At 42.6% G+C, this 25,003-nt stretch overlaps 2 protein-coding genes across 4 annotated transcripts in view; both read left to right on the top strand.

The window, feature by feature from the left end:
- LOC109642271 (tensin-3) overlaps nt 1–11,253 on the top strand; it is a 31,383-nt gene extending 20,130 nt beyond the window's left edge. For both annotated transcript variants that reach the window (XM_020106980.2, XM_069511288.1), the window contains 14 exons: nt 1,789–1,946; nt 2,043–2,175; nt 2,294–2,377; nt 4,680–4,812; nt 4,949–5,499; nt 5,604–5,690; nt 5,785–5,916; nt 7,564–7,659; nt 7,952–8,029; nt 8,149–8,226; nt 8,467–8,635; nt 8,889–8,957; nt 9,056–9,085; nt 9,548–11,253. In XM_020106980.2, coding sequence (XP_019962539.2) covers nt 1,789–1,946; nt 2,043–2,175; nt 2,294–2,377; nt 4,680–4,812; nt 4,949–5,499; nt 5,604–5,690; nt 5,785–5,916; nt 7,564–7,659; nt 7,952–8,029; nt 8,149–8,226; nt 8,467–8,635; nt 8,889–8,957; nt 9,056–9,085; nt 9,548–9,692 — 1,943 coding nt within the window. In that variant the 3' untranslated portion in view covers nt 9,693–11,253. The remainder of the gene's footprint in view (nt 1–1,788; nt 1,947–2,042; nt 2,176–2,293; nt 2,378–4,679; nt 4,813–4,948; nt 5,500–5,603; nt 5,691–5,784; nt 5,917–7,563; nt 7,660–7,951; nt 8,030–8,148; nt 8,227–8,466; nt 8,636–8,888; nt 8,958–9,055; nt 9,086–9,547) is intronic.
- Nucleotides 11,254–18,753: 7,500 nt separating this feature from the next.
- On the top strand, nt 18,754–24,986 carry LOC109641634 (insulin-like growth factor-binding protein 3). 2 transcript variants are annotated; one of them, XM_069510920.1, is made up of 4 exons: nt 18,754–19,720; nt 20,394–20,638; nt 21,403–21,522; nt 23,224–24,986. In XM_069510920.1, the coding sequence occupies exons 1-4, from the start codon at nt 19,330–19,332 to the stop codon at nt 23,347–23,349; spliced, it is 882 nt and encodes a 293-aa protein (XP_069367021.1). In that variant the 5' UTR covers nt 18,754–19,329; the 3' UTR covers nt 23,350–24,986. The 2 variants fall into 2 exon arrangements, with proteins under 2 accessions (XP_069367021.1, XP_019961711.1); XM_020106152.2 differs by having other exon boundaries at nt 18,764–19,720; nt 20,391–20,638.
- Nucleotides 24,987–25,003: the final 17 nt, after the last annotated feature.

Below are 25,003 nucleotides of genomic sequence, written 5' to 3'. Positions count from 1 at the left end.
ATGATGTACTGCTTTAAACTACCCTACTGCTAAACACTATATAAAGTAGTTAAATACACCACAGTAATTTACAACATACACATTAGTATAGCAGTAACATTAAATCAAAAACATCATAGTAAAACCATGTCAGGGACAATTGAAATGCAGAATCTGTACTTTTACTTTTCATACTTAAATAATTATAATAATACTTCAGTACTTTTACTTACCTACTTTTGAATCCAGGACTTTTACTTTGGGTCGAGTTCTGAGTGTGTTTATTAGTACTTTTAAAAACTAAGCACTTCTTCCATCACTGATATCAACTATACAGATGAATAACTCCAAGAAACAAAAGCTGAAGTCTACAACTTTGTTATTTTACAAATAACCTGCATAAAGTAATGAATTGTTTACTTCTAGTGTAGGTTTTTAAAGGTTTGCACTATAGTGACAGGAGTCGGGTCTCTAAGTGATTCTGCAGAACTGTGTCAGTAACAAACATTGGTGCAAAGTAAAGACAAAGACAAGTAAATTGTTTTGTTTTTATTGACAATACTTAACTATCTGTCGGGTCATGTTAACACACTTAACTGCATAAAGGAGCAGAAGAAAAGGTGCAGGATGGTTAAAGTATTTATGCTGCATAAAGGGGAGTGTGTGTAATGTAAAAAAAACTGATGAGAAGTGACAAAAGCTCATTGAGGTGGGGGATGATCTCCACCGGAGGCCAAAGACAAAGCTGCAGGAGTAGTTTGGGGCAATAAGAATGTCTTTTAAGCCGTCATGTCTTGGCAAAAAAAAAAAAAAAACAGTTTAGAGTACTGATCTGCAGTGGTTTCATTAGGTATCAGAATCAAGACATGTATGAATGATTGTGATTTTTTATAATTTTTTATTAGGTTTAATTCTGAGACAGTAAGCGGACAACTACCTTGCAGAATGTCTATTGCCTCTCACCTTCTTTATATGTGATGTTGCCCAACCATTCTCCTGGAGTCATATCAGCTTACAGAAATAATAGCATTGAAAGTGATGCATTTACATCCATGTGTTGGCTGTTTTACACACCTCTACAGACAGAATGAAACACGTCAGGATCAATTAAACACACAAACTCCTGCAGACACAGGTGCAAGAGGCAAGAACCTGCATCCCTGAAAAGCATGAATGAAGCAACACATCGCACCACCTGTGTCATTCATATTCTCCCCCAGACCAACAAGTGAGTCATAACGAGCCCTGGCTGCACCATTAGCATTCTTCAAGACTGGGGGGCCGGAGCTCACTGGGAGGGCTCAAATTAACACCTTGGTGCTGAGTGGCAGCAGTCTTTAGAGTCGTCACGACATTGGAACCCCCCCCCCACACACACACACACACACACACACACACACACACATACACACACACAAGTACTACACACCCTCCAGCCCACCAGCCAGAGCCCCTGAATTCCCCAGCTGTCCTCTCACAACATGACCGTAGGCAGTGCCCGGGGTTAACGGTGTGCTCATTTCACTTTATGGACTAGCTAAATAAAAATGTCATCAGCCCCTACCTTACAGAGGGAAGTCATGAGAATAGCCAACCCAGCTCTCTAGGTTTTCTACATTGAAGCGTGAGCTGAAATGAGTGTGATCATAAATTCAGCTGAATCATTTAATAATTATATCAAGTCGAGTTATCATTTGCTGAATAATCCTCTTAAGAAGAACCAAGTTATTTTTAATGCACTTTACTTGTACCTTAAAACCTATTAACGTTTAATGACCTGCCTGCTGCTGTCTACCTGTGTGTATCCAGCTGTCCAGTCCAGCGAGGGGCGGGTGGGTGTCACACGGAGTCTGAGTCGCCAAGGAAGTGACGTCACGGATCAGCCGAGCTTCTGTAGTTCAGGGTGGCGTGGGACGGAGGAGTACAGGGGCCAGCGGACGTATTCCCCTTGTGTGCCACAGTCCCAGGTAAACACCACATGTATGTAATGCTTGCATGTGTGTATTTATTTTTCTCTTCTGAATGGATGCTTACTTGATGCACGTGCGTGTTGCTTGTTCCAGCATCGCATGTTGTACAGGACTGACAGCACGGACTACAGAGCTCAGGGCCCAGACATAGACGGCAGGGTCGAGGCCGGGAGTGACATGACTCCCCCCACTCCTGCCTTCCCCATCTCTCCGCCCACACCCTACGGTGAGTTGTGAATGCTTCCTGTGTGATCCTTTTGTTGGAGTGATTGATTTTTGAATGTTTTTGTAATCAGCGTGGGTTCGATTTAATGTCGCTGTCCTTGTTTCCTTTGTGTTCCCAGTGAAAAATATGTCAGAATTGATCGACCACATGCAGACGCCATCTCCTAGCATGCAGTCGTACGGCGGCTACAGAACAGACCATGGTAGGTTCAAACCTGAACTCTGACCTGAACTCTTTATTCCTGAGAAAACGATCACATGAAGCTGTTGTGAAACTTCTTCCATCTGAGGGAAGAAAGCGTTCTTTCTTTGTGAACCTAATAGCAGCTATTAAAATTAGACACAGAACAGGGGTATAGAAAAACAATTCTCCATATAATTTTTCAGGACGTAAGCAAAATTAAGAAAGGTCATTCTGTTGTATAGAAGTACAAACACAGATCTTTTATCTAAGCCTATGGATTTGAAGCACAGGAAGTTAGACAATTGATCAAAGTGTGAAGAACAAAAGCACATGAGCTGAAGACATTTTTACAGAGTATGTGAGAATGCAAATATCAGTTAGTTGTTCCGGACATTTTCTGGAACTTTTCCAACCAGCCCCCAAGGTAAATGTCAGTGAAAGTTCAGAGTGGAGCAGGAAAATGTTGTTGAATGCATCTGACTCTGGAAATCTCCTGCTGCGATCTTCATATAAACTCTGGAAAAGGTCCAGATCCAATTTTCTGCACATTTTCCTGAGTTTATGTCTCAAAACATCTTTAATTATAGGAAGTTAAACAATTGATGAAAAGTGCTGTAAAGAACAAAAACACATTAAAACAGTTTTCTTTGTGCAAACACTATTTACATTTCCCCTATCCATCTATTAACTTGTGTTTTTCCTCTAAACCAATTAAATACAGTGAGAGGCAGTGAGTTCGAGGTAATTACATGAGTCTTCCTCCATGTCTGCTTTGTGACTGCCTGTTTTGGGCCCCACTACCTCAGAGCTGTTGGAGGCCCCCCCTTTGCTCTGCCTAATAATGGTGAGATTGTTGTTAGTGGAATTTTAGCGGTCTTGAGGCAGGGGCCGAAAAAACAAGACGTCTCACAAATGTGATCGCAGGGAGATTCCTAACTGCTCTCTGCCCTCCCTGTTTGGTTTTTAGAGAATTTCTGCGTGGTCACGGCCTGAGGAGAAAACCTTTCTTTTGGACTTTTTCTGTGTTATTCTTAAGATTGAAACCGTGTTTTTTCTCTGTGTGTGAGCTGTTGTCTTTTTTGTGGTGTTTATCTGAGGTGGAAAACACCCTGGCTGTAAGATTGTTCTGACAATATTGTGCAAAAAAAATCCTTTATTGTGATTTTTTTATTGTTTACGTAATCGTAATAAAAGACGTGCTTCAAAGAAAACAGCAATACTGGTGTGAAGCCTGTCTGCTGAATTTATGTCACATCCCAGACGGTTTGAGTTAACTGTGTTTTATTTGGCTTCTTTTTTTTTTTTTTTTTTGCTCCGTGTTGTCACAGGGGCACAAGTTTGCACATGTCAGGATCTACCCATATAGATGAACCATCTCTCCATGAACCTCAGACCCGAACTTTCATTTTCACCCTACTTTTGACCTCTGACTGCCTGGTTTCCATGGAGATCTACAGTATGTCTAAAGGTTTCAGGGCCCGGGAGCAGATCTGTGCCCCCGCTGTGCCTCTTATTACCTCAGACATCAAGAACCGCCACATTCAGCCCTGCCACATCTCCATGGTTACAACGGGTCATGACACAAAAAACATTTGTCTGTGTGTACACAGAGGGGAAACAGGGACAAGAAGAAACCTTTGCACCAGAGGCCTTAACTGGAACATGAGCTTTCAGATTGTAGGCCGTCGCTGGCTCCAGACTCTTGACTGATTAAGATAAAGCTTTTAGATAATTATGGTGGAGGGCTTTTAATTTTCTAGATGCAGTTGAGTTTGATTTGCTGACTCCATGGCTTGTGGCAGCGGTAATTGGTGATTGGTTTAATGTAGATTGATGGCCAAGGTTCAAGGCCATGTGGACAGTTTTCCTTTCATTAGAACTCCAGTATTGATTGTTTCTTACATGAAATGGAACAGAGATTTTTCCTGAGGGACATTTTCCCATTTCATACAACATCAACGTAATATTTGCTTAAATTTATGTTCTCTCCTTCTGATTTATAATGTGTAAAAAAGCTTTGGAGGTTATGTTTTCACCTCTGTCCGTATGTTTGTTGGTTTATTTGCAATATTACACAAACAACATCAGGGATTTTAAAGAAACTTGTTGGAATGATTCAATAGGAGTCCATTTTAGTGCAGATCCAGGATTTGATTTCACTCTCTTTAACATTGTGAGATTTGTTTTGTTTTTTGACATTTTCACCAATTTTCCAGGGAGTCATTTATGGATCTTGATGATCTCGATCAGGCAGGTTAAGGAGACTGATTTAGTTACAAGTGTGTGAATTGTGAAAAATGTTTTTGTCTGCTTTTGTGCAGAACCCCGGGAATTTTCAGAGATGATCGGCCATGTTGGGGTTGAAAATTTGCCAGACTCCTCCATCAACTGCCACAGGATGCTAAGTGCTCCAAACTCTGCCTCCATTGTTGGGACCCTTCAACGGACAGACAGGTAGAAATCTTACCTTCACGAAAACTTAAAGCAGCATTAACTATTCTACCACGGGAGGACAGAGATTAAAAGTGAGAATGTGAGATTGTCGAGGAGTTATTGCTAAAGTTTGTGTCCATTTTTATCTTTACTAAAGCTCATCCATGAACCAGTCCTGGCCAGAGCATCCGGTGCTGACTCGCCACTCGTCTCTGAGCAGCTACGCCTCCACCAGGCAACCGCCACAGCACTCCATGTCTCTGGACTATGGACACCACTCTCCTCCCCTGCACCACCCGCATATCCACCCCGCCCCCAACGGCCACAGCTCCCCTCGAAGCAGCCAGCGAAGCCGCATGGCTCGCTACGTTCTCAGCCAAAGTTCAGTTCAAAGCTTCGACGAGCCAGACATCTCGGGGGTCGGCTACAGCCCGAACTCCGGATCCTCTCTGCTGGGAAACGGAGGCATGGACAGGGATCTTTTGACCTCCATGGACAGGCTGGGTCAGTTACAGATGCCCCAGGTGCAGCCCCCTCTTCTGCCTGAGAAAAAGAGGGCATCAGAGGGGGAGCATTCACTTGGAACAGCTTCTCCAGCCCCCAGCGGGTTCTCGAGTCCCCACAGTGGGAGCTCTGTGAGCATCCCCTTCCCCAATGTCTTGCCTGACCTGTCGTCTCTGACACCAGGCACTGCCTCACCTCTGCCAGGTAAACTACAGAAACTATTGGCTACATTGATGATGCTGACAAACACACATAAATGAATACTGCTCAGCCTGTTTGGCTGATTATTGTGTATCCTTGTTTTTTAGATGTGCTGGCCAGCAAGCAAGTGACTGTAAAATTTGTGCAGGACACATCAAAATTCTGGTATAAGCCAGATATCTCAAGGGATCAAGGTACCATCCACTTTTTATCCTGAATAATAAACGAATAAGAAACTTCAAGGCAGAACCGAAGAGCAGCCTCGTGATTCTCTTTCTCTTCTTTCAGCCATCTCAGTCTTGAAGGAAAAGGATCCCGGTTCCTTCATCGTCCGGGACAGCCACTCCTTCAGAGGCGCCTACGGACTGGCGATGAAAGTGGCTACGCCGCCACCCTCTGTTCTCCAACAAACCAAGAAAGGTACAACAGTCTTAAGTAATATTCTTGACATATTTTCTTTGAATTACTGTTGGAGCAGTTCAACATTTTAGGGAATTCCCGTACCGCTTCTGCTAAGAATAAGAGAATTTCTGCACAGTAGGGTTCAGACATTTTCTAGACTTTAACATATGAACAATGCATCTTCTACGTGTATGACACCTCTTTTTCACCCTGAGATATATGAAGTCTATTTGTTTTTTCAGTTTTACATCTGTCATGTTTTAGAAATGTCATCAAAACGCCCACTCTCTCCTGGTGAATCCCCCGGATAATCTCCTGCTGTTTTCTCACATGTGTTTTCTCGGACATTATTCAGAGGGCGTTGGCAGGAAAAACTCCGGAGAATGTACACGGCAACTGACTCTGACATTTGTGTTCTCACATAGAGCTCCTCTGGACAATTTCGTGCATATCTGAAAGCAGCTTTAGAGAAAATAGTTTTATCAAACTTCTCATCTCATTCCCAAAGGAATAAAATATGATGACGATATTAAATATAGAATAGAATAAAAATCTTCTTCAACAGATTGGTCCACCAGTGTTCATGGGAATCACACATCACACAATCACCACACAAAGGCATCTACAGTTACAGTCCACTGTACTCACTGTTACGGTGGAACATGAGAGTCCCCCTCCTCTGTTTGTGTGTGAGAGCTCATCACTCTGTGTTTCTCTCCTGGGCATCATGGCGATGAAGCCAAACAGACCCCGATTGCCAGTCTTAGACGTGCAGCTAATGTTTCACCGCTTCACAAAGGATGTGCTGAGTCCATAAGCTAACTCTGATCCCGGGGCCTTCTCCTGGGAAGCTCCCTGCCCCACATAACTTGACGCCGTATCCAGGGACCGGCTTCAAAACAAGCAGCTTGGATGTGTTTGTTTCAGGAAATATGGGAAGGGTTGTTTTTTTTCCAGAGAAATAATTCCAAACATTCCCTGGCCATGTTTCAACGTCAAAACAAAGGGTGACTGAGTGAAAATAGAGATTCGCAGATTCTCAGTTTTTCTTATTCTAAAAGGATCAGAGGACAATGTGCAACGAAACAAGTGGGATTATTCTAAAGGTGCATATTTTGACAAAAACAACACGCGAGGGCACAAAGGATGCCCTCATGCCCTTCCTCTAGCAGCCCACCACAGCGTTCAACCCTTTCATTTCATCCCCCCTACTCGCACCTGTCCTTTTGTCTGCTCTCACCCCTCCGCAGTCCGACGGCACCTGTGGTGACATCATGACACGGTCCTTCTCCACATTTTCAGCTTAGTGCATTGTGGCTCCTTGAAAGTGTGAAACCCAACCCACCTTGAGGAGCGGGCCTTTCTCGAGCCTTTGTGTCCAGACATTCCTTACATTTAGACTCCTCCTGCCCCCTCAGAGGCACCTCTGTTGAATCATAATCCCATTAATCTCCGTAGAGATTGAATGTAGTGATTTAATATGTTTTATGTAACTCTCGGAGGCTGGGAAATTACACGTTGTGCTGAGATAAATGCTCAGAGCTATTATTTAGGTCAGCGTAAATCTAGGGTGTCAGAGAGACGAGACAGTTTTGCGAGAACAGACCACGTAGAATCGTGAGGGATTCATCATCTCTCGTATCTCTGTTCTTTGTTTTCTTACAGGGGGCGATCTTTCCAATGAGTTAGTACGCCACTTCCTGATTGAGTGTACGCAGAAAGGAGTTCGGTTGAAGGGCTGTCCCAATGAGCCATATTTTGGTGAGTCTGGTGGAAGGCCTCCTTGCACAGTCACGACAGTGACGCCTCCTGGCTGTTTGGCTACACTGCATCAGAGATGAAGCTTCCGTGCACAACACTGCCCTCTACTGTGGCAGATTAGTCGAGTCATTATGTGGATGATCTATAAAAATCAACCAGACTACTAAAATACAGCTGTTGTGTTTTCTTTAATTTAATTTTTGGAAGATTTAACTAATAATTAACTGATGTGACAACAAAGCATCAATCAAATCTGATTGTAATTTTGATTCCATATGTTTTTCTCTCACAGGAAGTTTAACAGCATTGGTCTGCCAACATTCGATCACTCCCCTCGCCCTGCCCTGTAAACTCATTATACCCGACAGAGGTAAACATTCACACACACTCGTAGTCTGGCCAGTTTGTCATTTTATGTGTTGTTGTGTGTCTGTTGTGGTGTTTCACTATATAATCTCTCGATGATGTCGATGTTTTTTGTGTCCGTAGATCCTCTTGAAGATGTCGTGGAGAACACCTCACAGACAGTCACCAACTCGGCCGCTGAGCTGCTAAAACAGGGTGCAGGTAATCAGGCGTTTGACTTCACCTGCTATTAATAGACACGATGACAAACCAGTGATGGCGCTGTACATAGACACTGACACAATCCTTGTGGACACCTTTGGGAATGACTGCATCCACACGTAGTTATCTTGTCCTGTCATTAGGGACTATAGGACAGTGTCACTGCGTCTCCTTACTCAGCCGTTATTTGCACTTCGCGCTTGTGACCTGAGCGTGACTTGAATCTGTGTGCTTGTGCAGCCTGTAACGTGTGGTACCTGGGCTCAGTGGAGATGGAGTCCCTGACGGGCATCCAGGCGGTGCAGAAGGCCACCAGCATGACACTGAGCTCAAACCCTCCAGTGACCTCCACTGTGGTCCACTTCAAAGTTTCCTCCCAGGGAATCACCCTGACGGACAACCAGAGAAAGTAAGTACCAAACACTAAAGCTGCTTTCAGACATGCACTGAACTCCAGAGATTACAGAGGAGGTGCATGTGTGAACGTTGATGTCGGAGCGAGAGCCTCAGGATTATCTGCAGACTTTCTCTGCCTTGCCCCCTAGTATAAAGTCTGTGTGTGTGAAAGTCTGGATCCAATTCTCCAGACTTCAATACACACAGAACACAAACTATCATAGGTCCACGATCACAATAACTACATTTTTAATCATTTTTTTCAGGCTTTTCTTCAGGAGACATTACAACGTCAGTACAGTCATATTTTGTGCGTTGGACCCTCAAGATAGAAAGTGAGTATTATAATTTTGTGTGGCAGGAGTGGCATGACAAAATGTTTCCTAGAAAATCAACCCACCATAATAAAATGTGTCCTCTTTTCACTAAACAGGTGGAAAAATGATGGCTGCCCTTCAGCAAAGTAAGTCAATTATTACTTCTACGATATTTTTATATACAGTGTTTTCAGAAAGAATTCCCTTGTTTCACTCTTTATTCTTTTGATTTCACTTCAAATGGATAAAATGACCTTTTGTCCATCAATCTACACTCAATAATCTATAGTGATAAAGTGAAAACACAAGTAGTTTTTAGACATAAACTCAAGCAAATGTCCACACATTGGAAAATGTTATGGTAAATGGTAGTTTTATCGTTTTCAAATTTGATCTACAACAGAATAATTTTGTGCACAAAGCCATCGTATCTGCCACTGTCTGATCTCCAGCTCCTCACCCTGGTTCTTAGTCTTCATGTAAAGTTCATCTGAGATCTTTTTAAGCCAGAAGCATATTTTCCTGAGACGTCCATTATGGAAAACACCAAGTCAGTTTCGAGGCAGGTGACACTGCAGCCATTGATCACTTCGCTCCCCCTTCTGCAGGATCTTCGGCTTCGTGGCGAGGAAAACCGGCACTTCCATGGACAATATATGTCACCTGTTTGCAGAACATGACCCTGAGCAGCCGGCGAGCGCCATCGTCAACTTTGTCTCAAGGGTGATGATCGGCTCCCAGAAGAGTAAGTAGGACAGAGCCGATCACACGGTCACCTGGACAGACTCTTACTAAGAGCAGGGGGAAAAAAACTAATAAAGACTGAAAGACTGGGCAAAAAAAAAGGAAAAAATGTTACGGAGTGAAGATGGTGATGAGCTGTACATTGACCCTGGATATTACCTGGATATTAGTTACACTCACTTACCAGCACCAGGACATTTAACTTCATCTTTCAATAGAAACAAATATAAATCCCATTGTTTTTTTTATTTCCTGTAAATAAGCCAATCAATTTAGCCAACATCTAAACAATATGAAATGTGTTATTTTTTTCTACTGATTTACAACTTTAATGTCTTATACAGTTAGATATGTAATTATTCTCATCATATCTTAAAGGACATAACATAAAGGCTGCTTTTCTTTTTCAAGTAGATTTTGTTTTTACGGACAAATCAAGACAACTTGACGTGCATGTGACTTTTTTCTCTCTAATATTTAACCAAAAAAAGTTGTTAACATCCTGCAAAGTTTGTAGCCAAAGTAGAAAAACCTCTGCTGCATCTTCGTCATGGAGTTAAAAATGTGCAAAGCTAATATGTATAATTTAGACTCTCGAACAGGCTCCATCATATACAGGATTATCTTATTTTATCTATGCAATGTAAATTTTTATTTTTTTAAACTACGGCCTTTTGTGCACGTGCAGCGCGTACAAGGCCTCTCTGGACTTTTTCTTCCTTCGATGTTTGTGAATATGACCACTTAAAAAAAGTTAGATGAAAATGTGTGTGTGTGTGTGTGTGTGTGTGTGTGTGTGTGTGTGTGTGTGTGTGTGTGTGTGTGCGTGTGTGTGTAAAAAATATTTTAATGCTAATATATATTGGAGTTGGCGAGAAAAAAAACACACATCAGTACTTTGTGTAGGCGATAGTGGCATTCCACTCACAGCTGCCAAATATGACTTTGTTTTGTCCTCTCTGCGGGGACACCAGTCACGTGGCAGGATCTCGGAATCAAACATTAACCAGCAAACACGACTCTGTACATTCAGTTTGACACAAGCTGCTACAATTTGCTGAGAGAACACTCGCTGTCATTGCGTTAGTGTTTTTGGAGGAAAACCAAGTTTTGGAATTGCACAATTAAACGTAGTATTTGACTTATTCGGCTGGTCATCTGTCAATGACATATACAATATACCTCCTCTGGGAGAAACACGGTTATTATCTCGCTGAGTGTTTGTTGACATATATATGAGATGGTGACAAAAGAAACATTTGAATTATCTATGTGTGGGGGGGCAGCCATTTTAACCAGAGAGGGACCGAAACTACCACCACGATAAAGCTCTGTTGATATTCTTACATTGATTATGTTCACGTTTGTTATGTTTTTATAATTTGTTTTCATGACCTATTATCCGTACCTCATACTTACTCATACGATGCTGTGCCTCTGTTTATAACATGTGAGCGGTTTATTTGTATATTGACTTTGCATTGTTTGACGTGTTCTGTAAATAAACAAAAGGAAACATTTAATGTAATCCTGGTGATCCCAACCCCTTAAATTAAAAGTTGGACGTAGATGTTTTGTTTCCTGGTCGGGTGCTTTTTGGTTAAAATCATCCACAGGTTTTCCGGGTGTCAGCCGACTTGATCTTTGTTGTGACCAGGATGTCTCAGGAGCGCCTCGAGGGAATTTCTTCAAATTTGGTACAAATGTTCACGGTGAATCAACGATGAACTGATACAAATTTTAAAAGTAAAAAAGTCAAGATGAATGTGATATCTCAGGAACACCTCCAGGGAATCTTTTCCACTTTGGATCAAACTTTCACTTGCACTCAAGGATGAACTGATACTAGTGGTTCTTGTGAAAAAAGTGCTATTTTCCATCGTGAACACTTTATCTTAAGAACACCTGGCGAGAATCCTTTAAAACTTGGCACAAATGTTCCCTTAGAATAATGATTTAATTGATTGGAATTTCGTGATCAGAAGGCAAGGTCACAAATGTTTTTGACCTCTTGGATGTGATATCTCACGTTGACTCAAGATTAATTATTCATTGAAGATAAATTGGTCACGGTGACCTCATATGAGTCTGTAAAAAAATATATGTAGACTGAAACTGGACTGGTTGATGGAGGCATTCAACTGCAGGGTGGTAATTCTGGCTTTGCTATTTCCCTAAAAGGATCATTTGTGGAAACTATTTTGTGTCTCTGAAACAATGTTAAAATTATGTTCTCTGCATTAAAAAACATGTGGCTTTGTAATGACTGACCCTCTGGCAGGTTGTGTCACAGGTCTTGACTCGGCCTCAATAGCTGGAGCATTAGTCACTGGATGGTTTCCAGCTTCAGTGTCTATGAGCTCCCAATATGAAGCAGGATGTGTAAAAGTCAGAAGTAACACGGCTCTAAAACCCAGGATGTAGTGAGGAACTGAGGAATAGCTACAGTTCAGTTTGCAGCCAGCAGAGGACACTAGCAACACAACACTTGTGAACCTGAAAGCAGAAAGGAATGGTTTAAGATGGGATTTTCTCAGTAACAACTTTTTTCAGCCGTAGCTTTGAGGTGGAATAGTAACTCCTGCATCTGCACTTTACTCTTATGCACATATCTGCCACACACGTCCACGTCCGTTTTGTGAAGCGCCATAAAAAAAAGGACTCCACACAAGCCGGGGCAGGTTACTCTAATGGTGCTGGGGGTGGGGTGGGGATAAAATTGCAGAGCCAAGCCTCAGAGGGAGGAAAAGGTATAATGGGGAATAGACCCTTCCTCCTCCTCCTTCCTTCACTACTGCCCCTCTGCAGGTGGTGAAAGTGAAGAATTCCCGGGGAGGGCAGGAAGGAAGTGAAGGCCCAGGTGTGGCAACTGCGGAGGGCCCAGAGCCCGTCCTCCTCTGTTATTTAGTGCGGAGTGGCCTGGAAATAAAAAGACGCCGGGGAAAGTCCAGAGAACCTCAGCAACGTTATTAGACTGGAGAGGAACCTGTCAGCAGAGACAGATATTTCACACAGGTAATAACAGTGTGTGAGAGCGCAGGAGAGCTGGCCAGGCTCGATTCTGCAATAAGGCCCCGAACAAGCTCGACTTCCATGACTTAATATTCACGATTAACAAGTGTCGAGGAGAAGAACATTAAAGAAAAACATTAGGTTTATTCCCCAGCACACCACCAGTGCTGACGAGCTGCTATTGTGTTGACATTCCTGACCTGAGCAAAGGCCTGCAATAGACGCTGATAAAGCCCATCACGTACAATGTGTGCCTTGCTACAAATGGCAGCTTTCCAGTAAACTCTGCAGATTTACGTCCCCTCTCCTCCGTGCACACTGAAGCCAATCCAGTTCCATTTAGCAGATAATGTGGAGGTGAAAGGTCCTGTTTATCAGGCCCACCAAGCTTATTCTCATTCCTTGAGCACCCCCCCTCGGGCTCTGCACGATTTTCTTTTTTTTTACGACCACTTAATTAAAGGGGCAGGGCTCATCTTTTTCCTCTGAGGCAGAACAAAGGTTTAGGGAGCAAAAATAGAAACTGCATTCTGGGATGGCTGCACAATTTGAGGCCCCTGTTTGGCTTCCACCAGACGTTGAAGCCGCAACACGCACTGTGAGATAAACGGAGCTTTCACGTTCGGCCGCATAACGGTTCAGGTCAGGTCAAAATGACGGGATGTTATGGAATAAAGTTGTTGTTTGTTAATGAATCATTTGCATGATTAATATCTTGCTTTAGAAATATTTTTAAAAGTTACTCAAAGCCTAAAAATGACACAATTCAGACACACAGAGACCGAATCAGTTTGTGATGTGTTACTGTTATGACCGCACTCAAATGTGATCTATAGAGGGAGGTGCTCTTCAGGGGCCCCACACTGACCCCCAGACCATGGTCATGGTCACTGAACTAGAAACAACAAGCAGTGGGGTCGAGTGCTGCCTTTGTGAATTTTTGTTTCATCTCAGTTTAGACAAAGGCGTAAAAGGGGGTTCGACTGTGAAGAACAGGTCTGTCAGAGGAGCGTCCCTCCATCAAGAAGACCTATCGTGGTCCTTACAAATGTCATTTTAGAAAATGTAATTCTGCATTTTTAAATCTGTTGAAATATTTCAACTGGAGCTTATTTTATTCACTTATTTTATTGCATGTGTGCTTTAAATTTTATTCCATTTTACCTTTCTTTGAATATTATTTATATTATTTGTTCTGTCTCCTTTTGTTGACGTTTTTCTTTTCTTTTTTATTGTTATAGCTTTTAAAATCATTTCATTTTCACCATTTTGTATTTATACAGGTTTGTCATTTGCACTTTTTACTAAAATGTATTATAGGTGCTATACAGCTATTATACAAAGTTAGATTGACTGATACAGATACAACATTGTTTAGGTGATATAGAGGTTATTGTCATATGTGCAGTTGTACGACCAGAGAGGCAGAACCTGCAGGATTTAATCATTTATCCTTCAACCATCTCTGCTCTCCTGCTCTTCTGTTCACATGTTCTCAGTCACACTGTGTGTAGGGGATGCAAGTGACTCAGGTTGAAAGTTGGTTTGTCATAATTGGTCTTTCATTTGTAATTGTTACCACAAAAATGCTACAGATGGGATTACACAGTTGTAATCCCATTTGAATGTTTATATAATTTATTTTTTAAGGTTTTCTCAAATTAAATAAGCTTCTACACAATCTTTTCATCTAACCCCTGAAAACTTGCTGCAGTACAGTAAGTAGGAGTGTGCTGGTTGTGAATCACTGTACCGGAGAGATGATGAGATTATCATGACTTGGCGTTGATTATCGTTATTTTCTGCTTTCCTAAACCGGCACCTGTACCTTGTTCACCTCATTTACTTATGTTTCCTCCCATTTAACTTCTTCCAATTCATTACCTTCACCAAGGAGGTTATTTTTTCATTCCTGTCAGTTTATAAGAAAGATTATTCAAACACTAGAGGACATATTTTTATGGAACTTGGTGGATGAGTCAAGGAAGAACCTATTAAATTTTGGTGGGGATACAGGAATTTATTGTTAATGTATACAAGATACACATTAACAATAATATAATATCAAAAGTAAAATGGCAGAAATAATGTAAAATAACGCTTAATAAGAGGTTAAAAAAGTATAAAAGTAAATGAACTTGCAATAGGAGGTGAATTAGATCAGTTCTCCACGGTCGGGTGAACCTGACAGACATGGCTGTAACTTTTTACACGGACTGTGATAACTCTGTCTTTTCTCTCCATGTTAGCACCAAACCACATCTTCAGACCACAGACCACAATCACTTCTAAAATAAATGGAGCATTTGCAGGGCCTACATCTGCAAGGGGGATATTTTACTCCTCTGCCGACTGCAATTTTGTCTTTGTTTACGATGAGTAATGGCGGTGACGGTGTCAGTGAGAAAATGATACATGACTTTGCAAGAATAAATAACACGTATTGTTTGTTTAAATCTATTTCAGTCGTTTCACACCGTTGCTGTGGATTAAAAACACTTGGAGGGGTGAAAAAAAAAAAGATGTAATGATGCACGAGTGACGTTTAGATTGAAACCATGTTTTGCATGCTGGTCTTAAATTGCAAGCCTCAGTGAATGAGTTAAATGAGGGAATGAACAAAAATGTGTGGGTACATACTCAAAAGTCCTAATGTACAAGAAATACAGACATAGGAAGTGATACAGTCTCTGGGGTGGGGCGAGGGGGGTATTCGGGGCCCAAAGTGAGCGGCGCCACTCTCAACCCACTTCCGAGCACTCTGCAATCCGTCAGGCTGAGTGCTGAGAGCTCCTCGCTCTCCATCCTCCACATCGCTCAGGCTTAATTACAGCCTTGGACCGCCTCGGGGGCCAAGCCTCCAGAAATGGGGACCATGACAGCTCCACGAACAGACCACTCCAAAAAATAATTAACCGACCCTGGAATTAGATGAAAGGTGGCCTTTGCCCTTTATGGCTTTTTTTGTGTGTGTTCACCATTCAAACCACATCTAATAATCGGATAATTGTCAAGGCTCGGTATGGGTGCCAGTCAGAGCAGAATCAAAGAGAAGAGATGATATTATTAATCATTATAGAGACCTCTGCGTCCAATTCAACTGTGATGGAAGCCTGCTCGAAAAAAAAGGTCTCTCAGACAGGGGCAATTACAGAAGAGACGGTCATGAGACTATGGGGGCAAAAAAGAATAACAGCGACCGTAGCAGACTTGTCATGTGATCTGCAACAGCCTCATTCCTGAAGAGTCCCAACCCTCCTCCTTTACTCCAGTGTACCTACACACTCTCTGCTGCTACTCCTCACACACACGTGGACCCCCACTGCCATCCCAAATGGTCCAAGAATGGAAACATTCACACACACACAGACCTCCAGAACTACACGTGCTTTTCTACCTGCTAGCATTGGCCCTTTGTCGTAGCTTCTTGCGCTTTTCTCCGTCGCTACAGTAACACCATCCCCTGTATCACAAAATCATAAAAGAAGCACGATGACAAATCGCATACATCAGAAACATATCCATGTTCTTAAACATGAATAGTGTAAACTATGTTGATAATAATTTTTTTTATTCTTGCGTGGATGAATTGGCTGTTAACTGTTAAAAGTTGTTCTGTTATATTTCTAATAACAGGAACAGAAATACAGAAAGTGTCGGTTCTAAACCTGCCTGTAAGGAACGGGCTGTTAGCTTGGTCTCCGGATCAACTTCAGAATTATTCCTTGTCATTAGTCATTCCTCCTCAAACATTTCAAAATACTGTCTCTTTCTATTGTTTGTGTGCAGAGCTTTTTACAAATAGTCTGTGGTGCAGAGTTCATCCTACCTGGTTTATCTGCAATGGAGATTTTATAGTCAATGGTTTTCATAATATGAGTTTGCTGGATTACTGTTCACGTGTGAAACTGAGAATATATGCAATATTCAAGGCCAGGTATTTATTAGGTAGTTTATATTTAGCTGAGGGCCTCAGCACAATAAACTCCATCCAGGCTGCAGGAGCCAGTGCAGGCCCCTCTCTCCGAGCTTCCAGCAAGTGTGTCTGATTTGTCCAAAGCATCTTAAAACAGTGGAAAATTGCTCGGATTAGGATTTGACAAGCAGTTGCGGTTGGGCAGCGCAGCCTTTGACAGCGGGTTATGTTAAACACATGTACAGTAATATCCTGTGTGCAAAAGCACATTCTTCACACTCCCTCTTTATTGAGTGGCTGCTCTGTGGGACGACATTCCTCCAGTACATTACTCCCCGTGCCCGACTCTCTCCTCTGCTATGCTGAATATGCACAGGTGGCTGAGAGACCCCCCTCTGAAGAGCTCTGAGCGGAGGAGAGGGAGGAAAATCAGCAGGCTTTTTTTTTTTGCAGCATATGAAACAAATGTTTGGCATTCCAGTAAGCGCTGCTCTGCTGTAGACCTGTCTGTTAACAGGCGGCAGTACGCCAGGGCTTGTTGGCAACTGATTTCACGTTGGCTTCCAAGAAATTTCAAAAAGAGGAACTGTACACCTCGCCTCTCCCGCTGTTATTCTTTTGAGGTAATTTGGACATTCTGTGCCGGTGTATTCCCTCTCTCATCTGCAACCAATTAATAGTGGACCTAAAAAATGCTGCACATGTAATTACAAAGGAATTTTCTCACTTACACATGTGGTATGTGTCCTTATTCTACGGTCTGCTTTGTCGCTCTTACAAATGTGCAGAGCAGGCCTCAACTATGTCGCACATCCTGACCAGCTCAGCTGCTGCGCTGTCTGAGTAACACGAGTCTCTGCATGACACAGAAACACTGAATCATGTCAGCAGCAGGTATATTGACTTTTATCTGACCAATATAAAACCTTTTCATTTTAAATATCGCTTCTTTGATTCATTTACAAAACTGAGGCCACAGTTCTGCAGATTGCGGAAATTATACAGAGATAAACATCAAAGTTTTTGTATTTATTAGCCTTTATTTAACCTGACGCCCATTAAGATTAGAAATCTCTTTCAATAGAAAAATGATTAACTGACAAACACATTAATAACATTAAAACTGGATAGTATTTTCAAGTTATTATTCAAGTTTTAAGACAAGGCAGAATCTGTCTTAATATTCAAAATGTATTTTCAGATTAAAAATTTTAAATCTAATAAAACAGAGAAGGAATTTATTTTTGTCCTTTGCTTTTTCTCGGTTAAAATGTTCTTGTTAAACAAACAATTACCACACTGTGATTGTTTCCATCACCATATTTCTACATAATATTTTTCCCAGACTGATATAAGGTCGCTGTGACCTTCGACCTTTGACAATTGAAACGTAAACATCCTTATCATATTTGATGTTACAATAGATTTAAAGTTAAATCAACTTGGAAGTTAGTGTATTGACGTTAAAAGCCGACCTTCAGTTGTTTAAGTTAAAATCACTCAAGTTTTCATTGCACATTATTACAAATTTTTGTGTTCCCAGTTCCCCGAGTTGTTTTGAGCATATTCAATTGAAAAGGCTTACAATGTATAAAGCAGACTTTTTTTTACAATGCATGCATTCATATTTTCACCATTTCAAAAGATAAGCATTTGTTTGATGCAAAATATTATTCTACAAAGTACTCAAGTGTAGCTGTGAAATTGATATGTAGTGGAAAATAAAGTACACATACTAATACCACAAAATTAAACTTAAATACTTGAGTGAATGCTCTTAATCACATTTCACCACTGCTTTTGAGTTCATTCTAATACCTCATCTGTTGGTGCACTGTTGTAGTGTGTGCGTGTGTGCGTGTGTGCGTGTGTGTGTGTGTGTGTGTGTGTGTGTGGCTTATATGGCTTACATGCTTAAACTTTAACCAGGTCATGCAGGGGCACGTGCACATATACGCAAACACATAGTCATGTGAACACCTGTACATAAACACAACTTTGCTTAGGCCAACATGAAACACACACGCACACATGCAACTTAAGACTCACATGAACATCTTGCCATATGTGTTTTTGCCTTCTGCACATTTAATCTTTCTTTTCATTGCAAGTGTCAATAAAAGTTGTAGGATCACATTCCCACTCACATATTGGCGCCCCCTATGAATGAATCCGTGTATTGCATTGAGATCTACTGTGTGTGGGCTCCTCAGGCTGAGACCTGATACACATTACAAACATTTCTGTGGATGTTTCTCTTGGGTTGCATGATTATTTCCTAGAATGTGTGTCTAATAACCTGGTGTTCTACATTACATGTTTAAATGTATGCAGGATATTCAGACCTCAACCCCCCCACAGCTGAGGTTAAAACATTTAAAAGTAAAAAAAAAAAATGCACTGGCCAATCATTTTTCTTGTATTTCATTCCATAGTCTTCTTAAAGAGCCATACGGTGAATGTTATCCTGCGGGTGCGCTGCGTAACGTGCGTAATGCCTCGGCACATTGGTCTGATGGTTTAAAAGCCATAACGGAGTCGAGGCAATTCATCAGGAGACCACAAGCTATTCGGGGGTGTGACTACAGTTACCGGGGTCTATATATATTGGGATGTTGTAGCTAGTGGCTTTAAGTGAATGAGAGAGAAGCTGCCCAGAGAAAAGTCCACCACAGTGCAGCAGACTGAGCAGTGCGCCTCCACACTCTGACTCCACACATGCTCCAGGACGCCGCCATGGATGCCCGTCTCCGCGCACTTTGCATGACATTTTTCCTGGCGTCGATCAGCCGGAGGTCAGGTGCGGTGGGACCGGTGATCAGATGCGAGCCGTGCGACGTCGGAGCGCGGCTCCTGTGCAAACCTCTGGCCAAGGACTGCACCGAGAGGGTCCGCGAGCCGGGCTGCGGCTGCTGCATGACCTGCGCGCTCAGCTTCGGTCAGCCGTGCGGCGTGTACACCGGGAGATGTGGCTCCGGGCTGACATGTCAGCATCAGCCCGGCGAGACGAAGCCTCTGCAGGCTCTGCTGGAGGGACGGGGCATCTGTGCAAACGCCACAAACAGGAGACTCACCGTCAGACCGACACCTCCGGTCAATGAACTGCCAGGTGAGTCTTGTGCGCTTGATCCATATGCGTCTTGCATGTGGAAAAACTCGCACTAACTCACAGCTATACGCATAATGAATTTGCAAGCCTTTAATAATTAAGAAATGTGTGACTCGGGGTAGTTAGATCAGTTTTATATCAATTGTTGCATGATATCTTCTTAAGTGATGGTTTTTAATGACATATCATTCTGAAAGTCAAAATAGGCTCATTAACTATGATGATGCTCTTCATGTATGGAAAGAAAAGCTGGATGATGAAACAGGTTGAAGCACATCTGAGACATAGTTTTGATACTTTAATGTTCAGCCCGATATCTTGAAGATTTGAGGACCTGAATCTCCCTGCATCAGTTAGTGAAGATTAATTGTTGATTTTCAGGTCAGGGTGATTTTGTGCCCTGAAAAACTGTTTAGCATGCGCCTCCAAAAAGGTACTAAAAGAATTCAAAGTTTGGAATGTGATAGTACTCATGTTGCATATTTCTATTCATTTCCTGCCAAAACTGAAAGAAAGATGTAATTTCAGGAGACGCTTTTGAAAAATGCAGCCCTCTCATGTCCCACCCCCCCCAAAAAATGTAGTACTTTGTCTGAACTAGAATTCAGTAATCTCATTTAAGATTATATATCCCAGTGTCGTTTAAACACGTGTTCTCCTCAAACTTCAGCAGAGAGCATTGACACTCAGGATGAGGAGCGGAACTCCAGCGGCCCGGGCCTCCAGATCTTGTACAGCACCCACCGGCCCACGGGACCCCTGAGACCCCCGCTTCACGCTTTCTTCCCCTCTGCCAGGTCAGAAGTCCTGAGACAGGAGCAGCAGAGGCGAACCCAGAGCTTTAAAATGGTCCTCCCGGGAACACTCATCACGGACCAGCAGAACTTCTCTCTGGAGACCAAACAGGAGCCTGAGTATGTGAGTATCACAAGTGGTATTTTTCGTCTTCAGAGCACACTGGAGGGAGGAATGTTTTTCTCCTCTTCCTCTGTGTTTTGGTGTTTTTCTCCCCCTGCGGGTGAAGAAATGTTTTGGGTACAGCGGCGGTGAATGGTTGGCAGGCGTCGTGAGCGGGAGAATGGCATGGCAGTGAGCGGGTATGGCCCTGCGGCTGACCTGTGTCAGGCGGTTGTTTGGCCACAAGGCGTCCGCGTGCCGGGTGCACAGAGAGCCAGCGAATGATGGATTGGCCTGTGTGAATGCCTGTTGGGAAGCCCTGCTGCTATTTTGATCTCGTCTTTGGACAGAGAAGTGAGCACACACTAGTAATGGGGTTTGACTGGCTGCTTTGATTAGTGACTGGAGCACTTGGACTTGAGCACAAGCCTTTTGGCTCCTGCCTTGAGCTCTTTGAATTCACTTCATCCCCCATCCTTTGTGTAAAGTGCAAGAGTTCTAAGCAGCTTTGGCAAACTGCTAAGCCCGTACAAGTCGGTCAGATGAATTCATTTCTCGTCAGTCACCTCTTTCATTTTGCAGCCACCATTGTTTAAGAATTACTGCAGAGTGGCGTGCGATGCAGCGGCAGCCTGCGTTTTTGACATCTTTACTTGAAAAACCAATGCATTTGAGTCAAAATGAAAATAAATCACCAGCATTCAAATTTGTTGATGTGCTTTCAGGTTGGAGATGGAAATGAGTTTTCAAGTGTAGTAACTTGTCATGTGTTCCCTCGTCTGCAGGGTCCCTGTCGGAGAGAGATTGAGAGCATTCTCAGCAGCCTCAAGATTACAGACATTCTCAACCCCAGAGGTTTCCGCATACCAAACTGTGACAAGAAGGGCTTCTATAAGAAAAAGCAGGTAAATCAGCACATCCTGAGGACCATCAATTGATACCGACAACAGGATAATTCATGCATCGATTTCACGAGAAACTACACATCATTTAAAGGTGAAAAACTTTCAACTGCTGTTAAAAGCTGCAAAAAATCCAATGACTCAACGCTGAAGTCGAGTGACTCAAACTTTAGGTCTCCTGCAGCCCAATTACAGATTTGTAGCTGTCCTCGTGTATTCATTGGTAGCTATTAGAGCCTCATCACTGCACCACCACACCAGTGAGGTAGACCCGAGCCACTGACTCTGGAGACAGGAACCACAGGGGCCAAACCCCAGTGGGGTTGACGGCTGGGACGACGGCCGTCTAACGGGAACCCTCCCAGGGAGACAGACGTCAAGGTGGCTGCCGGCACCCGATGCGCTCGCCCCATAATTGCTGGACTTTTGAGAGTCAGGCACAGAAATAGAGCGGCAGCCATCCCCACACTCACATGGTTCACCCACGATTGGGTTGTAATAAATGAGTGGTTCTGACGCATTCATATGGAGGCACTTAGGGCTCCCACGCCACTGCATCACAGAGGCAGCTTTTCTTATTACACAGCAGTCCCTCCTGCTTAATGGAAGTGTTCTCTTTGACCAGCAATCATCTCATAACCAGCCTCACAACATGCCGGGCTCATTGTCTTTGTTTATGTTGAACAGACCTATATTGTACCCTGCTGAGCCCTGGGGCGCTGGAGGAGTGGTAGACATTTCACGTCGGTTGGTTTAATTTGGATGTTGGCATGATTTTGAGTGAAAATATCTCTTATTACAGTTCCTAATAACAGTAAGTGTCTCTTTAGAGGAAAAATAAATACACTGGGTAGATTTAATACTAGAAATAGATGCACTTTTCTTGAGTTAAGCATCATTTTATAATTCGTATTCCCGAACATACATTTTGTGATATGTTTGCTTTGCAGGTGAAATCTTAAAGCTCCTATGATGCATTGTTGTCCTTGGAAAATGCAGTAACGTGAAGATGTAATTTTTCAACACACGTCCTCTGCAACAGCACGAGAATCCTTCCTCAGACTCTTATTCAAACTTATTCTTACTCTCTTCAAACCCTGCTGAAATATTGAGCTAAATCACGACGTCTTCCCTCCGGATCAGCCCCGACTCCCCCAGCGCAGCAGCAGCACAGTTGCTTTAGCCCTTGAAATGAATGGCTGCATGTTTTACTACAGTGGAGGTTGACCTTTAGTAAAATTGGCAGTAAAATAACAGCCCTTGGGTAGCTCCACAGACTCTGTAAGTCATTTGTAGTACCCATAATTTGGAGCTGTGGGGTATAATCAGCAACAGATGATTCGTACTGGCCACCAGCTTCTGAAAATAGATCTCGGCTCTCAGTTGTTCACAAACGGGACTAAGCAAATATTTTACCAGGTTTCTGTTTACCTTAAAGGTCTCTATATGTGTGTGTGTAACAGGAGGTAGACCATAAAAGCAGCTCAAAATACCACAGCGCGTTGGATAGCCAAGGCTGCGTCGACTCAGCACAATCTGCCCATTAATGCCTCTTAACTATTGCTGTTCTACTTCATTGAGTAAAGTGGCTCGTTACCCATAATGCTGCACATTCAACTGGATTTACACATTTAGCACACTTGCCCCCCCAATTCTCATTTCTCTCCCCTCCCTTTCACCTTTGTCCCTCTCCTCCGCTTCCAGTGCCGTCCATCCAAGGGCAGAAAGCGCGGCTTCTGTTGGTGCGTGGACAAGTATGGTCAGCCACTGCCAGGTTTTGATGGGAAGGAGCGGGGAGACACCCAGCACTACAACTCAGAGAGCCAATAGGAGTTGGGGCAGGACGGAGGGCAAAAGGGAGGGATGGTGGGAGTGAGAGCGAGAAGAATTGTAAACAAACAGAGACACTGAGGATATTGGGAGAGGGGTCAAGAGATGGCTCAACCGATATGTGGATGTTTGCTATTTCTATCTGTTGCCTGTGGGACCTTTTTTCTGAGGCAGAGCGAGGGAAACAGAGGAAGAGGAGGAAAAAAAAGCCTCCACGTTGCAGATACAGTCTGTACGTCTGCGACAGATGGATTCTTTTATAAGCTGTCTGTCTCAGACCCAATGTGGACGTCTTCTGAGAGGAGGACGCACTCAAAGAATTGATCTCAGAGGCCTTTTTCTGATCATAAGACGCAGAGATGTTCTAACTTGTCACAGACATTGACGAGGGTGATCTCTATTTACGCACAATAGCGTGGCATTGCACATGTGTACATGCTTGTGACGTGTAATCATAATTTGTGTGCTTGTGATTTGTTTGTAAAGACATTTGTGTGTGGTCACAGCAACCAGGAAATGTAAAGCATGCAGTGCCTTACTATGAATTCCACTTTGCTTCCTTCTCCTTGGGGAGTTGGACTGGACGACAGCTCAAACAGGACGGTGCATATAAAGTTTTTTGTTTTTTTTATGCTGGAACTCAAGCCAGAGGAAGAGAGAAGGTTGTTGTTGTTTCTGTGGTCAATTTACATAAGCTGATTTTTTGTTTTTTGGGGATAAAGGTCACGAACCATTATCTCTGATCTCTGTGTAGCCGGTGATAATTCCGTTTGCATGTTCAATGCAACCCTCAAAGCTCTATTTTTACCTAATAAAGGCAGAATAAAATGATGCAGGGATTCATTTCTCATTTTTTGGGGAGTGAATAGCAAAAATACATTGAAACACAAGCCATTATGATGAAATAATATATTTAATTAGAGGCACATCCACAGAAAAAGAAGTATGTTTATATATATATATATATATATATATGCATTATATAACAAAACCAATAATGGAATAGCAGCATTCCTTGCATTCACTATGCATGATGTCAACAACAAACAAAAGCATAAACACAAAGAAATCATAATAAATACAAGAATAGAATAAAACAAAGACCCATGATGACCTCAGTGACACACTGGACAAATAAATGTGAGAAAAGTGTTGCTGAGCTGAACCCTCAGCGTTAAACCTGCTAAACCTGTAGAGACTAGTAGAGGTAGACAAATGCGTAAATGTTTGTGCTTGACCGCTGTGCACAAATACCTGCGGCACTTTAAGTATCCCACCGATACCCATTGAGGAAACGCCAATGGAGATACATTCAGACAATGTCAACATGTTGAATGAATGAGCGGCTGTATGGTTTTTAAATGAATGAATGAAAAAAAAAAAGATCCTGAAAACTCTTGGCATAGCTGTGGACCTGTGGTTTTGAGCAATGGAGTTGTTTAGTCAGAAACTCAAATGTATACAGTGTTGCCTTATTTACAAGTGGAAAAAAAAGGAAAACATATTAAAAAAAATAGTTACGACAAAGAAGAATATACAAGTAGTGAATAAATAAGTTTTGATGCATGCATCTGGTAAATAAACTGAAGTCAGTTCTCCAGGCATGCAGATATTAAATGACTTCTATCTGTATGCATCTGGGTGCGTGTGGAGA

Source organism: Paralichthys olivaceus, chromosome 16, assembly GCF_024713975.1.
Source record: "Paralichthys olivaceus isolate ysfri-2021 chromosome 16, ASM2471397v2, whole genome shotgun sequence".
In the NCBI taxonomy this organism is placed as follows: domain Eukaryota; kingdom Metazoa; phylum Chordata; class Actinopteri; order Pleuronectiformes; family Paralichthyidae; genus Paralichthys; species Paralichthys olivaceus.
Note: the sequence above shows the minus strand (reverse complement) of the source record. Positions and strands in the feature narration are given on the sequence as shown.

Bases quoted from the DNA above. Each gene is read 5' to 3' on its own strand.
- LOC109641634 (XM_020106152.2), top strand. From the start codon at position 19,330: ATGCTCCAGGACGCCGCCATGGATGCCCGTCTCCGCGCACTTTGCATG. The intron at 20,639-21,402 runs GTGAGTATCACA...CCTCGTCTGCAG, and splicing joins CCAAACAGGAGCCTGAGTAT to GGTCCCTGTCGGAGAGAGAT. The intron at 21,523-23,223 runs GTAAATCAGCAC...CTCCGCTTCCAG, and splicing joins GCTTCTATAAGAAAAAGCAG to TGCCGTCCATCCAAGGGCAG.